This window comes from Harpegnathos saltator, unplaced genomic scaffold (assembly GCF_003227715.2).
Source record: "Harpegnathos saltator strain DR-91 unplaced genomic scaffold, Hsal_v8.6 scaffold237, whole genome shotgun sequence".
Classification (NCBI taxonomy): domain Eukaryota; kingdom Metazoa; phylum Arthropoda; class Insecta; order Hymenoptera; family Formicidae; genus Harpegnathos; species Harpegnathos saltator.
In genome coordinates, this window is record NW_020230025.1 from 473581 (window position 1) to 494741 (window position 21161).

Consider the following 21161-nt stretch of genomic DNA (forward strand, 5'->3'; position numbering starts at 1 on the left):
GTAGAGCAGTAGTGGTGATGGAGTAGACCTGTAGCTTGAAAGATGATTTCGACCTGTACCTTGGGTGCGTCGTCATTCATGCGGGGGGGAGCTCTTTGAGCTGGCGTTCCCTCCGCGTTTCACTGCTCGCGGTCGGTAGAGAGACTGTCTTCTGTTGTAACGAGAGAGAAAGCGCGAGCGGTCGCGCCTCCGCGCCGAGGAACTCGCTTCGTCGCCGCGCCGCGTGCCTCTCCGCCTCGTGCATGCACGCGGTCAAATTGTTCGCGCATTTCTCACCCGCGCATTCTGTCCAGCTTACGTTCGACTGGTTTCACCGGGGACATTCGAGAAGTGAGTTAAAAGTGTTTTTTCGTGGCAAGAGCAGCCCGGCAAGCGAAGGGGCTCCGGGACCAAAGCAACAGGTAAAACACTTGGCTTCATACCGACGGATCAGACTGCTCGCCTCTTCCTCGACACCGCTCTCCCTTCAACCGCCCCGTCCGTTCCCAAGCCCCAAGTATGTTACAGCGCGATCGTTGCGCATTTATCTCTCTCGCTCTCTCTCTTTCTCTCTTTTGCGTCGCTTCCGACACGGCGAAATCGACGAGAGCGTCGCAGTGCGCGTTATGCGCTCGATAAGACGCGACAATAATCGCGAGGCGGTAATAATTAAGCGCTATTATCACGGCGCTATTATAAGCGCTATTATTGGCAGGAATAATGAGCGAGCTCGAGGCGCGTCCGCGCGCTGCTTTTCCAAGCCCGAAGCGTTTAACTGCGTCGCAGATGGAAGTTGCGTTAAAGGGGCTCGCTCCGCCGCGCCGCGCCGCGTCGCGCCGGCGAGACCGCCGATAAAAATTCGCCTCGATAGAGACGGCCGCGCTCTCAGCGGCTAGGCAAAATTTCCTTTTGATACAGCGCGTGTTGCCTCGTCTCGCCGGTTACACGCGGCCGATCCTTCCGATGATCGCTCTCACGGACGACGGATTCGTTCTTTACATGCACGCTCCCTTCGCACGCTCCGCGCACACAAAGGCCACGCAGGTATTTTTACCGAAGCCCCCGCGCGCGCGCGCGCACGTTGCTTACGTAACGTGATTGTTATCGAGCAGGTTCTCCACTTGGCGCATTTTGTTGTGAAGATAATCTCGTAAACGATGTACGCTAGAAAGCCGACTCGTCGCTCTCGTCGAGGTTCTCCGGTCGCGCGGTGAGTCGAGCGGTTTGTTCGGGGAGCCGGGCGGTCGTCGAAATTCCGGAAGCACGAATTTCGACGACCGGGCCACCGCTACGGAGACTTTTCCCCACGGGGTGAACCGCAGGAGAGCATGGGTCCGATGCCGGAGGCTTCAGGATCGGGGGTGGTCGACGAGTCGGACTACTCGACCTTCGAAAACAAGTCCGGCCTGGCGGACGACATGAAGTTCCTCGCGAGCATGCCGGAACTCTGCGACGTGACCTTCCTCGTCGGCGACACCCGGGAGCCCGTCTGCGCCGTGAAGGCCGTGCTCGCGGCCAGGAGCAGGTGCGTAGAAGGGTGCGAGGAGGGGGGGAGGGTAAAAGGGCCTGACCTGACTTTCCGCCGCGCGATTTGCAGAGTCTTCCACAAGATGCTGTACCAAGCGCCGAGCCCGCAGCGCAAGAAAGAGCCGCCGGCGCGCGAGAACAAGATCCGGCTGTTCCTCAAGCGCAGCTCCGAGCCGCTGCTGAACCTGCAGAACGCGGCGCAACAGGTACATTGTAGGCTGTACATTGTGTGCGATCGCAGTTGACCGCGCGCGACAATTCCGATGGCGTCTCTCCGTGCGTGCGCGATTTGTTCGGCCATTCTCGATTTTTTCTCTCACTTTCTCCCGAAGAGCTCTATCGCGCTTTCTTCGGGGGAAATTGTCACATTGCACATATCACGTACATGTATAAAATTGATCCGACGGCTAATTTCTCCGACGTGAGAAAGAGGCGAACGCGCAAAGGATCGTTGTTGTCGTCGCCGTTATCGTCCGCGTTATCGAGCGCGAGCGCGGATTTAAACGATGGTAAAGATCGGTAATCTTATCTCAACGCGCTAATTAGCGTGTGACATGCAAAGTTGGGAGATTCGCGGCGATCGAATGTATCTTAGAGACGGCTGCTGTCGCGCCTTGCGACATCAATCGCGCGACGGTCGCCGAGATGAATCTCCCGCATTTACCAGGCTCGAAATAGTAAGTGTGCATTTGTATGTGTCATACAGCGGTCAGGGTTCACGCAGCAACTGGCCCCCATCCAAGAGGTACTTTGAACGTCACTTTTACGTACAGTTTTTACTGAGATCGTGTCTATCCCGCGCCTCTCTTCGCCCTCCGCGCCGCCTTTCTCTCTAATCCACGCCTTTGATCTCTCTCTCTCTCTCTCGCTCTCTCTCTCTCTCTCTCTTTTCCTCTTCCCTCCGCTGCATCTTCCGTCCGCTCTCTGCATCTTTTAGTTCGCGACTCTGTCTACGCGAGATGAACCTTCTTAGATTCCTTTATTAGAAGCGCTCGCGTAGCTGAGACCATCGGAGATCGGTGTGTGACAAGTCGATGTGTTTTGACTGCCTTGAATCTCTCTCTCTCTCTCTCTCTCTCTCTCTCTAACTTTGATCAAACACTCTCCCTCCTTTCTGACTGTCTTCCTTGCGCGCAGAGCTCCCGCTGGCGGGGCGAATCGGGCGGTGGACGACTCGAACGTCCGTCCGGTAGATTTCGTACGGTCACGCTCGTGTGAAACGTTGGTTGCGCATCCGAATTGCTGCATGATCGATTGGATTGCATAGCTCTCGTAGTCACTATATCCGCAATAGTTGTAGACTGGCACGTTACGGTCCTCGCTACTTCGAAGTATCGGCTCGTATCGGCTCACGATTATTCACTTTGCTCGATCTCGGCCAAGCGAGCACGAGTCTTCCATTTCCCGCTAGGAGCGCGAAATATCAATCTCGCGAAGTACAATCTCAGACAACGCGCATACGGGAGTCGCAAATTGCCTTTGGGAATTAAGGAATGTAACGCTCCGAGATGTTCGCTTGGTCGCTACTTAGATAGAACAGTAGTCTTACCTATCTTTCTGACGATGTTAAGCGCACCGTAGTTTGGCGGCGAGAATTTGCACCCATAAGATCTCATTGCAAAGTTACAAGTCAGAGTAGCGCAAGAAATTCGCACCCTCCTGATGAAACACTCGATCGACGGGAACAAGCGATCAAGACGCATACGTATTTCACACAGCCTGTGTGTGTTAGCGCACTTGCACGCAGATATGGCCCGCACGAAGTCGTAGGAACGTCGTAGGTGTAAACATGAATTCATCATCAGATGACAGTGAGATACGTATGTCGTGGCATTCAACTCGCACCCTCCATCCCCTGGCCCTGTCATCCCCTAGTCCGACATATTTCCGTCATACTCACGAAGCAGCCATTTGAAATTATTCAGCCGCGCGAAAGATTAGCGAATGTCGAGCGCTGAAAATTCTTCAGCTCTGTTGATTAACGTCTCATTAAAGTGCGCACATTTTCCAGAGGCTCGCTAACAGAGACCGCGCGCTCACCCTGACGACCCCCCTCCCCCTCCGCGCGCGTCTCCCTCTCCCTTCTCACCGTAATTAGTAAACTCAACTCGTCGGTACCGCTCCACAAGCTCCAAAGCAACTTCCGCAAGAGTCGCTTAGCACGGTTACCCGATTCAAGCTTCAACACTTCCCGAACGCCCCCCGTCCGCTCGCGCGCCTCCGATCTTCGCACTTTGCTCTTGTGCCGCAGCCGCAGTCGAATCAGCACCACACGCTGATCATCGAGGAGTTCGAGCCCGACGTGTTCCGCCAGCTGATCGAGTACATCCACACGGGGTGCGTGACGCTGCAGCCCAGGACTCTGCTCGGTACGTGACCGACGCGTTTGTCATGTGTGTTTCCGGACGGGAAGGAGTCACTCGCGTCTCTCGCGTCCGGTCTATGAAGCGATTACTCCACTTGCGTTTGCAGGGGTGATGAACGCCGCTGATTACTACGGACTGGACGAGCTCCGGCGAGCCTGCGCCGGCTTCGTCCAGTGCTGCATAACCGTCGACACCGTCTGCGCCCTGCTGGCCTCGGCCGAGCGTTACATTCAGTATAAGTGCACCAAGTCGTTGGTGCAAAAGGTACGAGCGCGCTCGGTCGTAGACCGGGAGGCAGGAACTTATTACTTGCCGCTAAACTCACAATCTTGACGTAGCACAGTGGGCCAGAAGTCCACCTGTGGTTCGGCAAAATTCCATTTCTTGAATTACTTATATGAAATCAAACACTTTCCCACACTAAATGCTGAAATATTGTTTCCTTGTGTTAATTGGTGTCGCTCGTGGAAGGACGTGAATGTAAAAAGCTATGTTTGCAAATTTAAATCTATGACTCTCGTACACCCTTTGCTATGAATCTTGTCTTATCAGATGTTATGTAGCGGTACATTTGTATTTTTAAATTGAACAAATAGAGTTATTTTTATCAATACACGAAGTTCTTCATGGTACATTGACTTTGTTCCGTCTGATGAAACTAATGTTGCACTTACTTGAATACACGATAAGATAGAAAATCCTAAAAACTATCGGGAATTCGAGATTTTGCCAAGTTTGTTTCCTGACTGATAAGAATAGTGTTTCGAAGTTGCCGATTTTGAATTCATTCGTCGCAGCTGCGCGATGTATTATCGCTTCATGTATTGATAAAAATAACTTTATTTGTCCAATTTAAGAATATAAATGTACTGCTATAACATCTGATAAGATAAGATTCGTAGCAAAGGGTGTATGAAAGTCATAGAACGTTTAAATTTGCAAACATAATTTTTTACATTCACGTCCTTCTACAAGCAACACCAATTGATATAAAGAAACAATATTTCAGCATTTAGTGTAGGAAAGCGCATATAAATATATAATATCACATATGTTTGATTTCACGTAAGTTCAAGAAATTGAATTTTGGCCAACCACAGTGGACTTTTGGCTCACTGTGCGTTGCAATCGGCGCTCCACCACGTCGTATAAATTTTTCCAGGTACTGGAGTTCGTCGACGAGCACGGCAACGAGGTGCTGAACCTGGGATCCTTCACGCTGCTTCCGCAGCACGTAGTCCGTCTGATCCTCGCCAGGGAGGAGCTGCGCGCCGACGAGTTCACGAAATTTCAGGTAATTTCGTCACGAACGTACAGTCGTGACTCGAGCTTCTACCTCTTGCTGCGTCCCTTGAACTCGTCAACGACGCGACTCGTCGCTTTCAGGCCGCGCTGATGTGGAGCAAGAAGTACTGCGACAACAACCAGAACACACCGTTGAAGGAGGTGATTGGCAACTTCATCGAGTACATCCAGTTCCACAAGATCCCAGCCACCGTGCTGATGCAGGAGGTGAACCCGTTGGGCCTGGTGCCGTCGGAGATCATCGTGAACGCGTTGGCTTATCAGGTGCGCGTTGCGTTTTCCACACACCCGTCTCAGAAACAAGACGAACGCACGGCTGAACGGGACAAGGAATCCGCGAGACTCGGCGGGCTGGCGGGCGGTTCCTTTATGAGGGGATTTGTTGCAGGCAGACCCAACCAGTGTCGACCCCAGGAAACTCTCCCCCCACAGAGTGAGGAGACAGGGCCGCAGCATGTCGGTCCAGTCGTCGCTGGATCCGTACGGCAGCAACACGACTCTGAGCTCGAGCGGCTCCGATGGCGGATCTGATCAGAAGCAGCATTCTGGTAGCAACTAACCTCAGGCCACGGCCGCACAGATTGCGGCCGTTTCGGACGAGCCTCGACGCGAGGACATTTGCGGCACCGACGAGGGAGCGGCGGCGATAGCGGTGGTGGTGGTGGTGGAGGACGTTGTCGAGCGGGAGAAGGAGCAGAAGGAGCGATCGCCGGTGCAGCTGCGGCAGCTTGAGCAGCCGCGGAAGCAACAGCAAGAGGAGGAGCAGCCGCAGGCAGAGCAGGAGCCGCCGCGGTATCAGCCGCAGCGCCCGCAGGAATCGCCTCAGCCGCAGCGTCGGAGGGAAATTCAGCAAGAGACGCAAGTGGAGCAGCAGCAGCAGCAGCAGCAGCAGCAGCAGCAGCAGCAGCAGCAGCAGCAGCAGCAGCAGGCACAAGTACAGGACAAACAACGGGAACAGGAACAAAAACGGGAAGAGCCGCAGCGGAAAGAGCCGGGCCACCTGCAGCAGCAGGTGCGGCAAAAGGTGGAGAAGGACAGAGAGCTGCAACTACAGCGGAAGCTGCAGCAGGAACAGCAGCAATTGCAGCGTAAACTGGAGCAGGAGGAGCAGCAGCTCCGACGCAAGTTCGAGCGAGAGGAGGGAGCGCTGCAGCAGAAACTGGAACAGGAAGAGCAGCAGTTGCAGCGAAAGCTGGAGAAGGAGGAGCTCGAGCTGCGAAAGAAACTGGCGGAGCGCAAGCAGGAGACGCGGAAGGTCGAGGGTCGGAAGAAGGACGACCATAAGCAGCAACAGCCGCAGCGGAAGGAGAAATCGAGCCCGCGGTTGCCAGAGGGAGGCGAGCGAACGCAAGCACGCGACCAGCGAGAGGATGGCAAGGAGACGACGCGGCCGGTGGAGGAAGCGCGTCAGGAACCGCCCGCGGAGCAACAGCAACAGCAAAGGGAGACGCTGGCGCGGCAGGAAGACCGAAAGCCGCGACGGCCGAAGGAGGAACCGCGGCAGCGACAGCCGCCACCGCGGCCGCCGCCGCAGCAGCCGGGAGTCCTGCCGCTCGAGGGAGCGGGTGGACTCTACATCCGGCTGGTGCTGAGGCACGAGGCCCGCGCCGCCAACCTGGTTTGGCTGTACAAAACGCACATATTCTAAATTCCGATTCGTTCCGGCTCGTAACTCGTTTCGCCGTTTCTGTAACGAACGGACCTCGCGCGTCACGTTCACGGCTCGACGACTCGCCCGTTCACCGTCTTCATGAGCGGAGGCAGGGAAATAGATAGAGGTAGATTTGTTAGTCTGGAAAGGGGGGGGGGAGGAGGAATCCCCTCTGAAGCGCGAGAAAGAGGATCGCGCGGAAAAAGAAGTATCGACTCGAGAAAGAACGAGAAAATTTTCAAAACAAGTGACACTAGTAATTTTCTTCTATCCAAAAGAAGAGAGAGAAAGAAGGACGAAAGAGGGGAAGACGAGGCGAGTCTCTCGAGATCGAGAACGCGACGCGTTCGTCGTCGTGGTCGTCGATGCGACGACACCTCGGCAGCCCGAGGTCCCACTTCGTCTTTCGGATCGCGTTGGCGTTTCCTTCGGCGTCTTCTCGCGGACGCGCGAGTTAGGGATGAATGCGTGCCGGAGGATACACCGCAGAGCCGATCGGCTTCCTTCTCTCTTCGACTTCCTCAAGTATACACGGGCGTCGTCGCGTCCATCTCGAGCCGCTCGCGCGTCAACTCGTCAACTCGTAGATGTAATAAATCGGGGGATTCCGTCACTGTCTCGATCGCGCGTCCGCATCGTCGCAGAGCGAGATGCGGACGGGAAGACGCGCGAGTGCGTATTATTGTTGAAACGTGGAAATATGTATCTGTTAAACGTAAACGTGTGCAAATGTAAATATGTATCTCACGTGTTCACGGGCGGGTGAAACCGCAGCAGTCGGTCGCGTGTCTGCGCGCGACCGCTCCGAGGCGGCTGGACGAGGAAGTAGGTGTGCGTTTCAAAGATGTCGCACGCTTTGATACGCGCCGTAATTATCATTGTTTGCGCTGTCTTTCTCTCTCCTCTCTCTCTCTCTCTCTCTCTCTCTCCCTCCCTCTCCTCTCTCTTTCTCTTTCTCGTGACCCGACTTTCATTCGCGCGCGACTTACCCGGCGCGACCGCAGTCTCTCTCTCTCTCTCTCTCTCTCTCTCTCTCTCTCTCTCTCTCTCTCTCTCTCTCTCTCTCTCTCTCTCTTTCTCTCTCTCTCTCTCTCTATCACCGTCTTCATCACCGTGCGTGCTACGCTTCGTTGTTGTCGTCGGACCGATTCGTATCTTCGCGAGCATCGCTAGTCGAGCTTCTCGCAGCGGGCCGCGTCTGACGACAATCCACACAATGATGATCTCCGAGAAGCGCCGCGGTACGCTTGTTCAAAGTAGATTTCACGCCACGGCCTGGCGCGGGACGCGTGCGAGTCCCGTATCGGCCTTGTGGCCAACGCGGATTCTACAGTAACAAATAATTCAACAAGGACCTTCGCGTCGCCGTAGGCGCGCTTCCTCCCTCTCGGCCGGTCGTCGCGACTAACCTCGAGAGAGGGCGGTGTTTTCTTCCGAATCCGAATCGCGCGCGATCAATCGTCCGAAAGCGCGGCGGCCGTAGCGAAGCTACGCCACGCTCCTGATGGCGCAGGACGAGTCGCGAGGCGAAAAGGCACGCCGTCACCGTGTGTAGTTGCTGTTAAGTAGACGTAATCGACCGGCACGCGGCCACGATAAGTTGCACGTTCCAACAACACTTGAGCGTCCTCGACGCGGCAACACGCGAGACTTTCATCCGGGACCGTAAGGATCGGACGGTACGGAGGGCGCGCGTGTTTAATTTTTAGGCGCGGCTTGACAGAGTGCAAGCAGATCCCGAGGCACTGTGAGCGTCGGTGCAGCAATCGAGCGCGAGACAGAGGTGGAATTGAGCAAACGCAGCTGTTATGTCACCGTCAATGATGTTTCATTATTATATGCCGTCGCATGTGCAGCTTGATCGCAGGTAGGTGTCAAGGATATGTTTGTGAATGTTGGAGCCGTTTTTACTTGTCCATGCACACCGTCTCGCGCGCGCGCACACAGAGCGATATATTTCTATTATTTTATACGTGAGGTGTGTGTGCGTGTGCGTGTGTGTGTGTGTGTGTGTGTGTGTGTGTGCGTGTGTGTGTGTGTGTATAAGAAATACATATATATAAATATATATATATATATATACACTTGCATGTAAATAGGCAGCCTAAGAACGGCGCGCACTCCTCGTGAAATCCGTCATTGTACCGACGACGACCAGCGTGTCCCGGTCGAGCTGTATGTGCAATACATTGTAGTAACATGTACAATACATGTACGAGTGCGACGTCAAGTATCGCCCGTGCGCGAAACAAATTATTTTCTCGCTCGCGTTCACGGCGACCTCAGTTAAAAAAGGAACAAAACAGAGAGAGAATGATTAACATGTTCACTGTCGACCGACGCGCAGGCGCGTCCGATTATAATTTGCGCTTGTGCCACCGACACACGCACACACGCATGCACGCACGCACGCACACAGACACACACACACACACACACACACATACACACACGCATATGATCTATCTCCCGAGAGTCCGAAATTTTATACAGTCTGTCTAGACGACTCCACGTCGAGCCACTCGTCGAGATAATTTTTTTAAATAAGGACACAACGAGCCGCGACGTCTTTTCGCGGAGGATGTTGCCGGCGGAAATAAACAAAATGTCCAACTAGCGGTAGCCAACGTGTCAATTCAATGATTTCTCAGAGTGGTCCGCCTCTTCTTCTCTCGGGACCGCGTAATCCGTAATGCGTCGCGTGACGTAACTTCGAGCTCGGTTCGTGCTCGTCGAGAGGAAACATTCAAGACCCTGATCAACGTGTGTACGCGCTTCTCTCTCTTTCTTTCTCTTTCTCTCCCATCTCTCAGAACACACGACACACGCATTCCACCTCCCCCCTCCTCCGCGAGGGGCAAAGATAAGAAGCGACAAGACAAGACAGGTAAACAAAGGGAGTAACCCCTCATGCAACTGTACAAAGGTCAAACCGTTGTTATAGCTCGCTGGCGATCGGTGTGTAATTCTACTTCAAGTTCGATCTATCTACTGCTGTGATATACTGTGTAGCCGAAAACCAGACAAAAAAAAGAAAAAAAGGAAGAAAAAAAAACAACCTGAATACAAATAAAGGAAGTCGTGGTCTCGGAGGAGTTTTTCACTGATCCACGCGATCGCGGTCTCCTCTTCGGGAAGGGGACGCTGTGCGGGGCGAGGAGGAAAAGAGAAGGGACGTTTCTCTCTCTCTCTCTCTCTCTCTCTCTCTCTCTCTCTCTCTCTCTCGCGGAGAGTTCGCGCGAGTCAGATGCCGGTAGCGGTAGCGGCGACGCCGGTGTCGAGCGCGTCTCGTCGTTTCGAAGGCTCATGTCCGCGTTGTTTTTTGCGCGAACGTAAATCTCTGCCGCGGCGTACGCTCAACAGCTGGATCACGCAGTCCCGTCGCCGTCGCCGTCGCCGTCGCCGTCGCCGCGGCCTGGCGCAAATGCTGCGTGATAAATCGCAGACAAATCATCCCGAATAAATAGCGAGAGGCGCGTTACGCCGAAAGAGATCGATGAATATTGTCGTGACACCTCGCACCCGTATCTCCGGCGACCTTGTTCCCTGGCCGATCAAGTCTCGAGTCGCGCGGCGAGTCGAGCCGACTCCGACTCGTTACGAGCGTCAGGTGGCAGGCAGGCGCACCGCGCGAATAATTATGCCCCCGGTTATCCGCGGCGTTTATGACGTAAGGTATCGCGGGATTTAGTCCGTCCCGATCTATCAATCGCGCCATCTGCTATCGAGGCGCCTCTCGTCTCGTGGTTAACGGCCTTTTAAAAAGGCCGTCGCCGCCGCTGACGCCGTCGCCGTCGCTCGCGCCGAAATAGCAGCGCCGGCCGCTGCGACGGAAAAGGAGAGACGGGATCGTCGAGACGCGAAACGTCATAATGTGCTTCGAACGAGGAGGTAAACAGGAGAGGTTGAAAGTCGCTGAAGAACGACTCGTCAAGTACGATTCACCTTTACTTCAGCTCCGCCCCGAGCGCCGCTGAACCAAAGTCCAAAGTGCGTCCTACGGACATCCCAAAGTTTCCGTCTGAAACTCGTGGAGGCAGTGGGAGGGGGTGACACAGCTGTCCTTTATCTCCAAGGACTTTGTCTTCTCACAAGAAGGCGCATTTTATCCGACAGCCGGCCACATCTGGCGCGGGACGCTTCCGCATTGTTTTCGCCGCTTGCGTTCTCGCCGGCGTTCTCCTCGCTCGGCGTCGAGCAACAATAACAAAGCGCCTCGCAATTGCGACGCCTGCAATCGCCCTGACCATCGGCAATTAATGTCATTCGAGAAGGAAATGACAAATGCCGCGGCGATTATCGGCCGCTCTACCGACCGCTCGTCGCGCTGACAATGCGTCGCTATTATCGCCGCCAGTTGTCAGATATCGTCATCAATAATCGTTGTATCAACAACGTCACTCCCTGTATAGTAATTATGTTAGAGAGTATATCTGGTTAAACTGGGCCAGGGTCAAAGACGAGCTAAAAGTCGTCGTTAGCTTGTTCCGTTTATCAAGTTGTGTACAACCCGCGAAGAATGCTATAATATAATAAATGCGATTCCAACAACTAGAAACAGTCAGAAGCTTATCTGATGCTGGATTCCAAATACAAGTTTGCTAATCACACGGCTATCCGTATGCCGTGGCAAAACCCGAATAGAAAGTCTGTTGCTGATTAGATGAAAGTGCCAAGAAAAGTAATGCCGTGTCTGCGAAGGGTGTAGCTTGTACAGCCAGTATTGTGCTCGAAGAGCGGTCCAACGTTGCGTCGCTGCACCGAAAGAGAGAAAAGAGAGATGCAGTGATGCGTCCTCACCATCTCGCCCCCGAACTGGGGGGGAGGGGGGGTCATAGGCGAGCCGTAGAAGACTCAGAGAGAGAAAAAATCAATAATCACCTCTTCTTCTTATTTACCTCCTGATCCTTTGTACGAAGAAAAAACTCTAGTCTAGCCTGCAATGTCACCTCCTTTTATTATTCAATCGAGGTAATTCCTCTGAGTATAATGATAGCGATGAAAACCAAACTGCGCGTCGACTCGGCCGAGCATGAACTACTAATGTGTCAAGATTCGTCGTTCTTTAGTTCTTCTTCCGACTCGCGCGCACATAATTCTATATGTGCGCCGCCACGGAACAAACGCGTGAACTTAGATATCTCCGCTCCTTCCGACCTAGAATATAACCGATACCTGGAACGTGCTTACTCTGAACGTAACACTTCCTTATAAATCGTCGCGTCGGGTCATAGCGAGTCCAATAGACCCTAGGGATTGCATCGCGCCGCACTCGCTTCACATCACCACCTCGGCCTGACCATGAAGCTCCTGGCCGCTCTCGGCTTCTTCGCGTCCCTCGTAGCGGCCGCATCCGCCCAGAAGGATCCGCATTACGTGACAAACAGGACCGCCATGGTCCACTTGTTCGAGTGGAAGTTCCGCGACATCGCGCAGGAATGCGAGGACTTTCTCGGGCCGATGGGCTACGGAGGTGTACAAGTACGTATCGTCGTAAACTTCGACTCTGTGTGAACGATAACGCCACGCATTAGACACGCACTGAGACACGTCAGCGAAAGCAAGCGATCTGGTCGCGTTGTCGAGCGAGGAGACGTGTTTCTCTCACTTTACATTTTACGAACAGGCTCGACACACCGGACACTCCGAGCGAAATTAATTAATTAAACGAAATCAATTAAAAATAAATTCCGAGCGATTAACGTCAGGCCGACTACGAGCCGAATCCTCGCGTCGTAGAAGATATCCGAACAACCTTGGCGGCGCGAGAACGCGCGTTAGAATTATTATCTTTGCCAGCATTGCGCTGCTCTGCGATGATCAAAGGCGACAGGGTGTGTGACGGCTCGCTCTCTCCCAAGGTATCACCGATAAGCGAGAACCTCGTGATAAAAGGCAGACCTTGGTACGAGAGGTACCAGCCGATCTCCTACAAGATCATCAGTCGCTCCGGTAACGCGTCCGAGTTCGAGAACATGGTGAGCAGATGCAACAAGGCCGGCGTGCGAATCTACGTCGACACGGTGTTGAATCACATGACGGCGAACACCCAAGGCCCCGCATACGGTACGGGCGGCACACCGGCCAGACCGGGAGTCTTTGAGTATCCCGGGGTGCCGTACAGCTCCCGAGACTTCAACATGCCAATATGCGACATTGTCAATTACAACAACGTCACCGAAGTACGCGACTGCGAGTTGTTCGGCCTTCGTGATCTGGACCAGGCCAAGGTCTCCGCGCGTCCGCGAGAGGATAGTCGACTTCCTCGACAGAAACATCGACCTCGGAGTCGCCGGTTTTCGGTGATTACTCTTAACGTTTTCCTTCGGCAGGCGTCGACTCGATCGAAAGCTCCGAGAGACCTTCGGTAGCGTCCGCGTGATAATTTGCGCGTAATGCGCAATCGCGAACGTGACGTTTCTTCCTTTCGACAAGAAAAAATCATAGGAAAGGTAGACATCGCAATGACGTCGGTTTAACTTTAATCTGTAGACTTAACACACAGACGGCGCCTTCTTATCTACAGAGCTTCGAAGGCATGATAAGAGACACGAAAGAGCAGCTGTCTTCCCTTGGCACTCTCCAGCGTGGTGCGATTCTGTTATCTGAACTCGTTATTGGAGTTAACGAAAGTGTCGTTAACTCCAACAACAACGAGTCAAAGAATCGCCACCACAGGAACGTTATCTTCGCGTAACTGCCTGCAGCGGGAGCGAAGCTAGACCGAGATCGAGTGCTACAGATCTCCCATTCTGCCATTCTTCTGATCTCTCTGAGACGTGGCTCTTCGCGGGCTTCAAGCTCAGTCGTGTCGGCGAATCGGGATCGATGAATACGCGCGGAGTCGCGTAGCGCAGCCCGCAGCGGGGAAAAATCACTTCTGCGGGCCGCGCAACTATCGCGTGCCAGCCGGTGGTAAATTACACGCGGTGATAAATAACGTTACTCGGTCATATCATTTTCCGCCGGGCTGCAATGAACTCTGACCCGCGCGCATCGCGCCTATGCCACCGTGTTCGCGCCGGCAGCAAACGCGGAGGCCCCCCCGGCGAAATGCCGAGAGAGGTGATTGCCACGAGCGGTCGCTCGCGCTCGCGCGTCCGCGGCATCCGCATAGCCGGACGGTAAAAGTCCGTAATTGACCGAATAGCGTTAATTAATTAACGACTCGCCTCAGCGCCGGCGTTCATAATTCGGCGCGGAAATAACCGTCGGGACCTCTGACCGGCGAGCTGCGTCAGCTACCGGCTACTGCGCAGCCGCGCGCCAGGTAAAAGAAGTCGCCGGGACATTTGTAATGAGACATTCGCCGAGGGAGGACGACAAGGAGGACGACTCGATATGCGCGACGCGCAAGTCCAAGTTGAAGGAGCCGAGGAGCCTCGTCGCTCGGTCGCGGCTAGCGAGCTACCCTTCGCATCCTGTCAAGTGCCAATGTCCGCGAAGTCAATGTTGGCGTTGTCGTAGTCGCGATCTCGCGACTTGTAAGATCGCCCCATTTTGCAGCGTGGACGCGGCGAAGCACATGTGGCCGCAGGACCTCGCGGTTATCTACAACAGGACGAAGAATCCGTCGATCACGGCTGGATATCCGGAGAACGCGCGGCCCTGCTTCTATCGGGAAGTTCTCGATAACAATAGCGAAGCAGTCAGCAAGTACGAGTATAACGGTCTGGCGAGCGTCGTTGAGTTTCAGTACGGTGTCATACTGGGGAAAATGTTCCGCGGCCAGGACAGCTTGTCCAGACTGCAGAATTTCGACGAGCCAGATGCCTGGAGAATGCTGCCTTCCGCGGACGCGTTGGTCATGATCGACAACCACGATAACCAGAGAAGCCACGGCGCCGCTGCGACCAGCATTTTGACGCGCAAGAATCCGAAGCAGTACAAGGTACGCGACGTAGCGAGCTTATCATTATTTCGTAAACGTAGTGAAGTGAAATCAGTTACTTGTAAGCCTCGGTGCACCGCACTATGTGGTAATTACCAAGATGGAACGAACTTTATTCCGTTGGAAAGATGCTGATGGTACACCGAAGCTTCGTGAAGAATAAATGTACATAAATCTGTACCAAAGTATATTAATCATATGTATAAGTAGAAATGTACATATATGTAGGCCTATATTTAATTGTATGTTGATAAAATTTATTTACCTCATTATTTTCAGATGGCGGTGGCCTTCATGCTTAGCTTCCCTTACGGCTTTCTTCGAATCATGAGCTCCTACTCGTTCGATGATTACCGTCAAGGTCCACCCGCCGATTCGAACGGTAACACGATCTCAGCCGAAATCGTGGACGGTCAGTGCGTCAACGGTTGGGTGTGCGAGCACAGATGGCCGCTGATCTATCGCTTCGTACAATTTTGCAACCTGGTGAAGGGCGAGAAGCTGCAGAACTGGTGGAGCAACGGTAAGAATCGCCTTCTCCCGCGGCGCCAAAGGCTTCGTCGCCTTCAACGTCGAGGGAGATTTCCGCGAAAAGCTGCAAACCGGACTACCCCCGGGGACCTACTGCGACATCAGCGCCGGAGTTGTCGAAAAGTGCAACGGCAAGTGCAACGGAAAGTCCGTGCAGGTCGACCAAGATGGCTACGCTACCATCGAGATCCTGTCAAACGATCCGGAAGGTGTGCTCGCTCTTCACATTTAGGCGAGCGCGATCAAGGATATTTGTATTATAATAACATATAAATCTCCATATTATATTATATTATTATATTATTATATTATATTATTATATTATTAAAGGTAAATATATCATATATTAATATCAAATTATATATTATAATTCAATATATTGTATACTACTTTGTCATATAATATTATACAATAAATTTATTACTATACAAAACAAAATTCAAATGTTTTACTTATTATTAATCCTACCATCCTTTTAATAATATTTAATTGAAAGTTATCACGCCACTTCTTCGATCATTATATTCTCCTAATACAAATCTCTAAAACCTTTAAAATACAAATTTTCTCAGTTTCCTCATTTTCGCACTTTTGTATCAGGAGAATATAATGAGTGAAGAGGTAACCGAAGATAAGTCGTGCCACTTCTTCGATCATTATATTCTCCTAATGCCAATTTGTAATTTCAGTTTTTCTCAGTTTTCCGATTTTTCGTTTTCGTAACAGGAGAACATAATGAGCAAAGAGGTAGCACGAAATTTGAAAATTCCCAATTTTTCTCAGTTTCCCGATTTTGCGTTTTCGTAACAGGAGAATATAATGAGCGAAGAGGTAGCACGAAATTTGGCGGGAAATTTGAAAGTCTCCAGTTTTTCTCAGATTCCCAATTTTGCATTTTCTTAACAGGAGAATATAATGAGCGAAGAGGTAGCACGAAATTTGGCGGGAAATTTGAAAGTCTCCAGTTTTTCTCAGTTTCCCAATTTCGCGTTTTCTTAACAGGAGAATATAATGAGCGAAGAGGTAGCACGAAATTTGGCGGGAAATTTGAAAGTCTCCAGTTTTTCTCAGTTTCCGAATTTCGCGTTTTCTTAATAGGAGAATATAATGAGCGAAGAGGTAACACGAAATTTGGCGGGAAATTTAAAAGTTTCCAGTTTTTCTCAGATTCCCAATTTCGCGTTTTCTTAACAGGAGAATATAATGAGCGAAGAGGTAGCACGAAACTCGGCGGGAAATTTAAAAATTTGCAAATTTTAAGAATTATTTAGAAAAGGAGAATAACACATATTCTATTTTCAAGTAATAAAAAAGGTTATTGAATGCTTTATTACAAGAATGTGTATACATGTGTGTGTGTGTGTGTATGCGCGCGTATACTTATATATGTGTATATTGTGTTGCAGTATATATTTTTTATACATACATATAAAATTAAAAAATTATATATATGTATATAATATGTATCATATTATTATATAGAATAAGTCCTTCCTGGATAGTGAAGTGTACGTCAGCCAAGATGTAGAATCCTTGAATCATGTAGTGGAGACTTCTGTTAGCTGCCCCATCTTCTCCATCGTTGTATGATTATGAGAAAATGCTGTAAAAAAAAGGATTATTTTAATAAAGTTATAACATGATACGTCAGGGTAGAATAAAATGATTTTCTAAAATCGCATGTCCTCGGGCCTAACCTTAAATTATCGGGAGGAAAGATACTAAAGTAAAGTATGTACTGATCTGATATTTTTGTGATAAAAATGCTTTATCAGTGCCACGGCACTAAATAATTTAATTGTCATAGATCCCTGATAAATCATGCGTTTAGGACCATAGAATATGATCTAATTCAAACATGATTGGAAGCGCAAGTCAACGTCTGCAAGACTTAAACTAACTTGACAAGGCCAATACATACTCGTATATCACTGACGTGTTTTGCTTGAGGATATAATTATTGATAAGAGTGGCGATATAAATTTCGACTTACATTCGGAGTACATCCTTATCCTTCGCGGAAACTTGTCAGTCATTAAAATTCTAGGTATTCTAGAAATAATTTCACATACCTGTTCACCGACTTTGACAGTTGACAAGAATTATCGCGAACGTATCAAACGCCACTCTACCGACTGTGAATAATCATTTCACTTCGCAGCACAGCGTATGGCTCGCGATTTTGTGCCAGCGAGCTTATATATTCCGCAGGCTGGTAACGATCAGCTTTAGTATACACAATGCAAGCGACAGTGTGCACCTTATTAGCCTTCCTGTCGGCGGCGGTCGCTAACAACGGCGACGCTTACCGCGATCCACTTTACGCGCCTGGCCATAGCGCAATGGTGCACCTCTTCGAGTGGAAATGGCAGGATATCGCGAAGGAGTGCGAGCAATTTCTCGGTCCCAAAGGATACGGCGGCGTGCAGGTGAGGGGAGTGAGAGAGGATCGAGAGCGCGTGATTTTGACGACGCTAAAGTCCAATCGCAATTTGTCCGGCGGAGAAACCGAGCGAGCGCGACTTTCGCGCGAGCCTCGAGGACAGTCGAATTTTCAGTTACCGCGTGAAAATGCTGCAGAGTTCTACATTCAACTAATCCAAGCGTCATGAGGTCATAGTGGTCGCGATATCTGGTGATAAGCGCGCGGCGCGATAGCAAACTCGACTTGATGAAGGCTGAGCGCGATCTCTACTAAAAAGCCCCGTGAAACTTACTTGCAGGTTTCGCCGATCCAAGAAAACGTGATCGTACCCAACAGGCCGTGGTGGGAGCGTTACCAGCCGATATCTTACAAATTCGAGACGAGGTCGGGCACGGGAGAGGAATTCAAAGACATGGTCCAGCGGTGCAACAAAGTCGGCGTGCGGGTCTACGTTGACACGGTGGTGAACCACATGACCGGCGATTACGAGCATCCGCTTGGCACCGGCGGTTCGACGGCGAATACCTATAAGCGTGACTATTATAACGTGCCGTACTCGTCGCAAGATTTTCACATGCCGCCGTGCGGTATCAACAATTATAACGACCCGGTGAACGTGCGAAATTGCGACCTGGTCGGCTTGCACGATCTCAATCAGACGGACAAGTACGTCCGCGATGTTATCGTCAGCTTCATGAACGAAGCTATCGACGCGGGCGTCGCTGGCTTCCGGTTAGTTCGCGAGCAGTCTCACGATTAGCCGTTTTAGCGAGCAAAATTCAGCAGAGCGAATTAAGCCCCGAGCCCCGATTTCAGGATTGACGCCGCGAAGCACATGTGGCCGGACGACCTGCGAGAGATCTACAGGAAGCTACAGAACGTCGAGCGTAAACACGGTTTCCGCGCGAACTCGCGACCTTACATTTTTCAAGAGGTGATCGACTACGGCAACGAGGCGATCAGCAAATACGAGTACACCCCGCTGGCCGCGGTCACGGAGTTCCGCCACGGTTCTGAACTGAGCAACGCGTTTAGAGGGAACAATATGCTCAAGTGGCTCGTCAGCTGGGGCGTTGAGTGGAATCTCATGAAGTCGGAAGATGCCCTGGTGTTTATCGACAACCACGACACTCAACGCAACAATGCCGACGTCCTTAATTATAAGACGTCGCGGCAATACAAGGCACGTAACCTCTTCGGCGGGGGCGGGAGCATTTCGGAATGAGGATTTGGGATGGACAAGAATCGGGGGGAGTGAGACAAGGCTGAGACGATCTGGTTGACGAAGCGATGAGCGCGAGTAATTAACACGTTGAGTGACGCGTCTCTCATTGGCACGTTCGCCGCCTGTATTTTTTATGCAATGATGTAAAGTAACCTCGATTTATTTGCGAGGACACGGAATGAAAGATAATCGCGACGCCGAGCCGTCATGGGAGATCGATGTGTCACGCGTGCGCGAGCGCGTCAATCGCGCGCGCGAAGTGATTAAAATTAATTGCGTCTGGGAAATAGCTCGCGCGGTCAACGGAGAGCCGATCGCCGAGGCAGGCACGCGCGTCTCGAGTGACATTCATTTGCCATGCATTCGCGTTGCAGATGGCGGTCGCCTTTATGCTGGCGCACACTTACGGGAATCCACGTGTGATGAGCTCGTTCGATTTCCAAAAGTTCGATCAGGGCCCACCGTCGTACGCCAGCGGCGACATACGGTCGCCGATCATCTACCCCGACAACACCTGCGGCAACGGCTGGATCTGCGAGCACCGCTGGCGTCAGATCTACAACATGGTGGTGTTCCGCAACTTCGTCAACGGGACCGCTGTCGATCACTGGTGGGACAACGGCGGCAATCAAATCGCTTTCTGCCGCGGCGAGCGCGGCTTTGTCGCGTTCAACAATGAAAATTTCGATCTCAAGACATCCCTGTTCACCTGCTTGGACAGCGGCGTCTACTGCGACGTCATTTCCGGAGACTTGGTGAACGGAAGGTGCACCGGGAAGATCATCAAGGTGAACAAGGACCACTACGCTGACATCGACATTCTCACTACGGACGAAGACGGTGTGCTCGCGACGCATTACAAGGTAATCGCAAGTCAGTGTTTCTTCGGCAAAAATCGGCGAGGAACAAAACTCGAAGCCACAATCAGGATTGTGCCAAGAAGGCATTTAACAAAAAAAAAAAAAAAGAAATTAGTCTGCATAATCCTGTTACAACGAAGCGACTCAAATGCTAGGCGCAAGAAGCGTCGAATCGCGAGACAGGAGAAAGCAGAGCGGTGGGGAGCTTATTGAAAAATCCTGTCATAATTTTTACGAAACAAATCGACGTGCGCGGATATCTGACGTTCAAACGTTGCGTTATCTGGAACGCGACGTGCTGTTAGGTTTACAGAGAACTCGTATTTATTCAGCCGACGCGTAACAATTTATTTTTTACGTCGCGCTTCTTCGCGTGGTATCAATCAATCGTCGTATCTTATCAGTTTCGGCTTAATCTTAAGCCGCTCCGACAATAACGTTACGAAATTTATCGTCTGGAATTGACAATGAACTGTTGTGTAATAACGAGTTGAATGATTAGTTGTTGGCTGGAATATTGAATATGTTTATTATCTCGCGGGTTCCCATTCACGATATTCGATAATTCAGTCAAGATATACGTGCGTGTATACTTTTTATCGAATTTTTGATTCCTTACTTTTGTTTACTTTCTCGACTCTCAAGAAGCCGCCTATCGAATTTGTTGGATGCGATTATACATATTATCATGCGTTTATATCTTAAAACACTGCTTTTGATAACTTTTCTTACCTGCAGGCGAAGGTCCCGGGAACATCGTGAGGTCCTAGCAAACGATGAGGTTGAAGAAAGATTAATAATAAGGGAGGTATTCTTTTTTGTTGTTTTTATAATAATACTATTATCGCCTCAACACTTGTATAAATGTATCAATACGAAGTACGACTAATAAAGTATTTCACCCTCTAAATTTCCTCGGATAACAATCCCGCGTATGTGCACGAGTTATTTTGGTCGTAACGAGATTTACATGCACGTCGCGACTTATACATTACGATATAACGACCGGTAAGAAAATTACACGGGCTAGAGCATACGTATTATTTTTCAACAAGGTTTATTTTAACAGAAACAATGTACTGTTTTTTTCCTCTTTTCACCATTAATTTCTACTATATATATATACATGTGATATGACAGTTAATCGTAAGATAATACACGACAGACTCGCAATGGAGAAATAGAAAGAGTCGAAGGGAGATCAGGTGAAGTGGGGTGTCGGTCGATTTTAACGAAACTGAAGGTTGTGGGGGGGGGGGGCGAGTGTTGGTTGCACGGAGAGATGTGAATGGGAGACACCGGAGGATGAATGGAGAAAATCTTGAGATATCACAAAAAGAAATTGCCTTATCGCCGGTTTTCGCCACCTTTCTCTAACTCCTTTAATCAGTTATACGATTA

The 21161-nt window shown here is 50.9% G+C and overlaps 3 protein-coding genes and 1 pseudogene across 6 annotated transcripts in view; all 4 read left to right on the top strand.

Moving 5' to 3' along the window:
* LOC105184721 (serine-enriched protein) overlaps positions 1-5746 on the top strand; it is a 5864-nt gene extending 118 nt beyond the window's left edge. Inside the window, exons 1-9 of one of the 4 annotated variants that reach the window (XM_011143679.3) lie at positions 1-401; positions 1302-1504; positions 1577-1712; positions 2213-2251; positions 3758-3875; positions 3979-4136; positions 5035-5166; positions 5259-5441; positions 5570-5746. The exon at positions 1-401 is cut by the window's left edge and continues 65 nt beyond it. In XM_011143679.3, the coding sequence (XP_011141981.2) occupies positions 243-401; positions 1302-1504; positions 1577-1712; positions 2213-2251; positions 3758-3875; positions 3979-4136; positions 5035-5166; positions 5259-5441; positions 5570-5614 (1173 nt within the window). In that variant the 5' untranslated portion in view covers positions 1-242 and the 3' untranslated portion in view covers positions 5615-5746. Of the gene's footprint in view, positions 402-1301; positions 1505-1576; positions 1713-2212; positions 2252-3757; positions 3876-3978; positions 4137-5034; positions 5167-5258; positions 5442-5565 lie in introns of all 4 variants that reach the window. The other 3 variants (XM_011143677.3, XM_025298774.1, XM_011143678.3) reach the window with 3 other exon arrangements.
* LOC112588526 (putative uncharacterized protein DDB_G0271606) lies at positions 5737-7780 on the top strand (the record flags this gene model as incomplete). Its single annotated transcript, XM_025298764.1, has 1 exon — positions 5737-7780. A coding segment is annotated over one exon (1089 nt), but the record flags the coding sequence as incomplete, so codon positions are not given.
* A 1075-nt stretch (positions 7781-8855) lies between these two features.
* Positions 8856-15524, top strand: LOC105184722 (alpha-amylase A-like; annotated as a pseudogene).
* Positions 15525-17497: 1973 nt separating this feature from the next.
* LOC105184723 (alpha-amylase A) lies at positions 17498-20701 on the top strand. The gene is made up of 5 exons (XM_011143680.3): positions 17498-17679; positions 17974-18407; positions 18492-18858; positions 19275-19763; positions 20499-20701. Exons 1-5 carry the CDS (start codon positions 17593-17595, stop codon positions 20520-20522), a joined length of 1401 nt encoding a protein of 466 aa, XP_011141982.2. The 5' UTR covers positions 17498-17592; the 3' UTR covers positions 20523-20701.
* The last annotated feature ends 460 nt before the right edge of the window (positions 20702-21161 follow it).